General features: G+C 37.7%; 2 protein-coding genes across 2 annotated transcripts; both read left to right on the top strand.

The window, feature by feature from the left end:
* Positions 118–1,106, top strand: LOC104699178 (mitochondrial fission 1 protein A-like; the record flags this gene model as incomplete). Its single annotated transcript, XM_019246382.1, has 4 exons — positions 118–304; positions 376–497; positions 600–663; positions 785–1,106. Coding segments are annotated over 4 exons (468 nt in total), but the record flags the coding sequence as incomplete, so codon positions are not given.
* Positions 3,442–5,284, top strand: LOC104792003 (lysM domain receptor-like kinase 3). The gene has a single exon (XM_010518017.2). The coding sequence runs from the start codon at positions 3,747–3,749 to the stop codon at positions 5,055–5,057; it is 1,311 nt and encodes a 436-aa protein (XP_010516319.1). The 5' UTR covers positions 3,442–3,746; the 3' UTR covers positions 5,058–5,284.

A 6,419-nucleotide genomic window follows, 5' to 3' on the forward strand; every position in this document is an offset into this window, starting at 1 on the left:
TCAAAAGATTAGCCCCATCCTTTGATTTTTTTTTTGGATTCGAGAGAACTTTGTAATCGAGCTTTAGAGCTTTAGTTACTACCATGGTTTTAGTTTGATAGCTTTGTGTAAACTTTCATAGGCTTTCACCAGCTAAAAAACTCTGTGGTTTTGATTGATGTGCAGGGATGTGAAAGAGAGGTTAAAGAGGCCACAGATTCTGGCGCTGAGGATCGTAAGAAAGAGTGCTTGATGCGATTGTCGTGGGCTCTTGTTCATTCCCGTCAACCCGAAGATGTGCAACGCGGAATTGCCATGCTTGAAGGTAGTAATGCTCCCTATCTTTATTTTGTGAGACTGATAAATTTGTTGTTGTTGTTGTTGTTGTTGTTGCAGCAGCTCTGGAAGACAGTGCCTCTCCGTTACAGGAGCGAGAGAAGATCTATCTTCTTGCTGTTGGATGTTACAGAAGTGGGGATTACTCAAAGAGCAGGCGCCTTGTCGACCGCTGTATCGAGGTTTTTATCCACTTCCTTACCCTTTTCTTTATAGGCAGCTCGTGCTTTTATTATATTATATGCACCTTGTTTTGCTCTTTGATGGATGGTTTGGTTTCATAGATGCAAGCTGATTGGAGACAAGCTTTGGTTCTAAAGAAGGCCATTGAAGACAAAATCACAAAGGGTAAGCCAACTCGTCGAACTTAAACACATGAAATGATAGTTCTAGAAGTGACTGCTAATGGATTAGTAACAAAGTTTGAATAACAGAGTTACTTAATGGTATCTTTTGTATATATTCTCAGAAGGTGTTATAGGGATAGGCATCGCAGCTACAGGCTTTGCAGCCGTAGGTATCATAGCTGGCGGGATCATAGCGGCCATGACTCGCAAGAAATGAACATCACAATCATGACTTCTTCTCTGTGCATACAATGGCAGCGTACTCTCTTGCAAGTTTTTTTGTTTCCTCTTTGACAAAACTGTTAGTTTCCACTGCTTGTTGCTTCACATTCTGAATAACTCTTTTAGAGTTTGATAATATGTAGAAGCCTGAGTTGGATATTTCACCTTTCCTTTGATAGGATATTGCTTGGTTTTCAAATTCCAATTCTCAGATTGACACGAGTTAGTAGTAATGGCGCATATTCCCAAGTCGACACTACACAGTCAACGCCTCCTTTGATTTCTCTCTATTGCTTTTGATTTTCTTCTTCTTAAGTCTTTAGCTCTTCCCTAAACCCTGATTTTTTTACAAACTCAATCAAAGTTGAGCTTTCACTGGAATATCTCTACTTCTTAATTGCACCGGGAACAACTAAATTTGAGACTTTTGGGGATATCATGGAAATCGTAATTCGTAATTCTAATTCCTAATTTCTTTCACACAAGCAATTGAAATTGAAATAAGAAAGGTAATCTATAAAGCAAACAATAACAATTCAATAAAGTTGAAACACACGTCTATCATGATATCCAAAGTCAATTATGAAAATACCACTAAAATGAGTTTTTTTTTTTTTCTAAAAATTTATCAGTGTTTTCTAAATTATTATGGACTTATGGTAGTAACTCAACTATTTATATGATGATGAGCTTTCATCACTTGCTTGACTTTTGTCTTTAGCTAGGCACCACCACCAAAAAAAACATCTCCAACATATTTGTTTGCTACCTCCGAAATTTGTTTGCTACCAAAAAACTCTCAAATAAATATTCACTCCAATTCAAAAACTATATTTTGGAGAATATTCTTCAAAATATATAACAATGCTTTGAGCGTGTGATGTATTCACTAAAGCATTCTCATCTGTTACGCACGTTGTACTTAACTAATTTAGTTTGTTCCACTTGAACAATGTCTCAGGTTTGTCTGAACATAATCCCAATTAACAGCATTAGATAACATGGTGTATATATGTTAGAAAAACGTCTTTGTCATGAAACACAAAGTATGTGAGGTTGACTTTCATGCGACCGTATTCGTTGGATGATCCATATCAATATATCATATGGAGACAATATCGATCAAGTTTATATGTTTGTGTCTATTGCTGTTTGGCGGCTTGAGTTTTTCTTTGTTTTTCTCGAATTTATATTAACGTTGTGGTCGGCTAAAAAGTAAAAACCTGCATGTTGAATCTAATCCCAGCTCTATCAAAAAGCCAAACACTGAACTAATTAAGCTGTGCAAACATATTTTATATAGAGGCAAACTTAAGCTGTGCAAACATATTTTATTCTCATATTCCTCCGATCCAGTCCAGATACACAAATTCAGTCCCCATTGTCCCATTGTCTCCCATGTACACTTAATAATACAGTTTATTTTAAGTATATTTATCCATATACAAATCACAGTTGTATATATATTTTATAAAATTATAAGTGAACAATAGATACTACGAAGAACATTCTCTATGGCGACACACGGGTTGTAGTCGAACGTAATTTTTTAATGATTAAGGGAATAGTCAACGAATCAATTAGGGAATTACATCACAATCACCGAATCACGTGAATGGATAAAATATGGATAAATTGCACCTAGTAGCAGTTTTTTTTGGTTCAAGCTAGGAAAGTTACATGTGTAATATTTATAATTCAGACTTCAGAGACAACGTAAACGATATGCACAAAAAAAAAAAATGACAACTTAAACGAATGGTTCAACTAAAACTTAATTAGTGTCGAACGCCAAGGTTGAAGCACAATGTTGATTCAATAAATGTTTAACTAATCGGCTAATGAGCAGTAAATAAAATCTTCTAAAATATGCTAAATATATTACCCATGAAAGACTAGGTAAACCCTAAATTATCGTTTTTTTTTTCTGTCGGCATTGATCAATAATTTAAAACAAGTAAAATATTAGAAGAACAAAAAAAAGAAGTAAAATCATCATGAAAGGATGTCATCCTTCACGTCACTTATACAGAAAACACTTTTGCAGCATTTTGTAGTTTTCTAGTGTGATGTTCACATTATGGTCTCCGTGACCGCTTTCCCCTCTGTTTATCCGATCGGTTAAGGTAGATATTTGTTTTCCAAAACAATTTCTTTTTGTATATGTTACAGTTTTATTATTTTCTTCTAACACCTTATATGTTGATAGTTATATTCATCAATGGAATAGTGCTAGATAAGGTAGAGATTTAATTTGAACAATCCAAATTTAATAGTGCTTTCATCAATGGAAGAGTTTTTGGCTAAATTCCATATACTGTATCTCTTTTCGTTGGAATTAGCTAGTTGGAATCCAAGCTTTGCTTAGTTCCCCTACGAAGTGGAATTTGAACAGGAATTTTGGAAACCACCACTGTCTTTAAAAGATCTACATAACTAAAGACTAAAGTAGTACTTCATTAACCAATCGTATTATTTATCTATCACCCATGCGAAGGCCAACTTTTTAAAGTCAAAGAAGTTTCTTTATGAAAGTCGCCGTCTTTTCTCATAGATTCGACCTGGAAAATTAGATAATAAAATTGCAATTTCGAGTTTTTTAATTAATCTAATATAAATATCTAACAAAGACCAAACTCATAGAGGTAAAGACAACAACAACAACAACAAAAAGAAGACTTTTCCTGTTTTCCATTCATACATCCGTGCTTCGCTATAATGCGCCTATCTCCGTGTCCGGTATAATACGCATACAGCCGTGCCATCTACAATGCGGTGGTCTCCGTGTGTCCGCCTCTCTTCTTCGCCGTCTTCTCCTTCTAGGTCTAAATCCGCAAATTCCAACTAAGAATTTTGTCTTAAATGTGCAAAACCAAAATGGGAGTCAATGCCTCAGAGCCAAAACGAACACGATCACGATCACGATCACGACCGAGTCAATCAGAGAGGAGGCATCACCACCACCAGACTCCGTCGTCAACGAGCACCTCAGGCACAACAACAACAACGACCTCAAATTCCAACAGAACAGTCAAAACCGGTGCCTCCTCTTCCTCCTCCTCCTCCTCCGGTGCTGCTTCTTCCTCAACCGCTAGTCGAACATCTCTCGCTAGTCTCCGTGAATCTCTACCTGAGAATCCTCACATATACAACGTCTCCGAGATCCGTGCCGCCACCAACAATTTCTTAGCTCATCGCTTGTCTTCATCCTCCTCCAAAGCCTCGTGGCGTTGCAATCTGAGAGGCAGAGAAGTAGTTGTGTTCCAGAGAAAGTTTAGGCGAAGAATCGTCACGGAAGAGCTTAGAGATCGTCTTTCAGATATCTGCCGGAGCCACCACGGAAGCATAGTTAATCTACTCGGCGCCTCTGTTTCAGGCGATCACATCTACTTAGTTTACGAATACGTCAACGGAGCTTCTCTAGCTGATTGTTTGAGAAACCCAAAGAACCCTAATTTCACAGTTTTATCTAATTGGACTTCACGGATCCAAATCGCGACGGATCTAGCTCACGGACTCGATTACATCCACAACAAGACCGGTTTAAAGATCGAGAACTTGGTTCACAACCACATCAAAAGCTCGGCGGTGATCGTGACGGAGCCAGATTTCAACGCCAAGATCTGTCACTTCGGAACCGCGCAGCTCTGCGGCGAAACAGACGAAACGACGCCGGAGAGAGACGAATCGAGAAACTCGAGGCGATCCGATAGCAGAGCAATCAGATTCGAAGGAGTGAGAGGATACATGTCGCCGGAGTTTCAAAATTCTGGAACGGCGACTCAGAAATCAGACGTGTACGCTTTCGGAGTCATGATGCTGGAGCTACTCTCAGGCGAGGAGCCGTTGAAGTATAGGTATGATAAATCCACCGGAGATTTCGAACGGACGTCGGTGATTGAAACGGCGAGAGCGGCGATTGAGGACGGAGATGGGGATAGAGAGGGGAGAGTGAGGAGGTGGATGGATGGGAGATTGGGGGATTCGTTTCCAGTGACGGTGGTGGAGAAATTAACGAGGTTGGCGTTGGATTGTGTTGAGGAGGATCCGGTGAATAGGCCGGAGATGGGAAGAGTCGCCGGGAAAATATCACAATTGTATTTGGAATCGGAGAAATGGTCGGCGAATATGAAACGGCCAACTGATATCACCGTCTCCTTCGCTCCCAGATGAATTGGAATCTTCTTTTTATTCCAATTTTTATTATTTTATTTTATTTTTTCCCCGAAATTTGTATATTCGTTAATTTAAACTTAAAGTAAGTAGGATTAATTCAAAAAAATTCCAATTTAATGATTGATTTGGTTGTAATCACGACATCTCTTCGTTTGAAGATTGTTGAAGCGTAAGTAACACTAGTTACATTGTTTGGAAATTAAATTCCATATCAAGTTTCCAAACGTCAAAACGATGAAGAAAAGGTTGGTACTTGGTAATGGAATCTGCTTTTAGAGTCGTGTAATCAGAATCATGTCTACTATAAGCTTCTGACTTCTTCATCCCTACTATTTAACTTTTAAAACATTTGAGATTTTGGTTGACGATATAGGCAATCTGAAAAAAAAGGTACAGATCTGGCTCAGTCAACATAATATGGGCTGTTGAATAGGTCTTGATACTTACTGGGCTTCATTCTCTTAGTGGCCCAATAATCTTTTCATTGTTTAGCTAGCTAGCTACTCGGACACAGGTGAACCTCTTTTGTAAAGAAGACATGCTTGGGTAGGTAAAATTATGTTTACGTAATAATAATGATAAGCAACAAAAATATGTTTTGATATTCAGCTGTTTGTTCAACGGAAAACAAAAAAAAAAAACAGGTGGAACAAATATATTTTGGTTGAAGATTTTGCAGGATGCATTCTTCTACAAACAAACATATGATTAGCAAATGCTCTGAAAACATGTATCATTGTTATGCAGGTTCTAGAAGACCATATGTTCACCATTTAATTAGCAGCATGTTGGGTGCAAATAGAGCGTCGAGAGATGAATTTTTGTTAGATTTAAGTAACTGTCAAATATATAGTAAACTGGCGAATTATAAAAACTTTGGTGTAAAAGAAAAAGATAAGATAATTCATGAAAAATTAAAGAGAAAAAAGGGGAGAGAATGAGAGGTCAAGTCAACACAAGTCCACATCACACATCACTTCACCACACAAAAGCATACAAACTGTCTTGTCTTGTCAAATCATTTTGCATCTCGACAAAATCTTACTCCCACACATAATACACACTTATACATAAAACATATATATATATATATATATGCACATATGTGTGCCCATTTTATCTCTGAAATTATTTGTTTAGAGCTGTTTTGGTAGACAAGACGACGCTCTGGCTGCTCTGATGTAAATTAAGCAACACTAATATCCTTGATCAGTGCTTGTCGCCAGTGGCTCGTTGGTAGCATTCAAGCATGGGTCAGTGCTTGTTACTACGAGCTCGAGAGTGATCGAGCACACTTACCAAACCAAAAATTAAAAAAAAAAAAAAAAAAAACCCCCTTAATCAATTATAGTAGTTAAC

The sequence above is a fragment of the Camelina sativa genome, chromosome 6 (genome assembly GCF_000633955.1).
Source record: "Camelina sativa cultivar DH55 chromosome 6, Cs, whole genome shotgun sequence".
Taxonomy (NCBI): domain Eukaryota; kingdom Viridiplantae; phylum Streptophyta; class Magnoliopsida; order Brassicales; family Brassicaceae; genus Camelina; species Camelina sativa.

Bases quoted from the DNA above. Each gene is read 5' to 3' on its own strand.
- LOC104792003 (XM_010518017.2), top strand. From the start codon at position 3,747: ATGTGCAAAACCAAAATGGGAGTCAATGCCTCAGAGCCAAAACGAACA.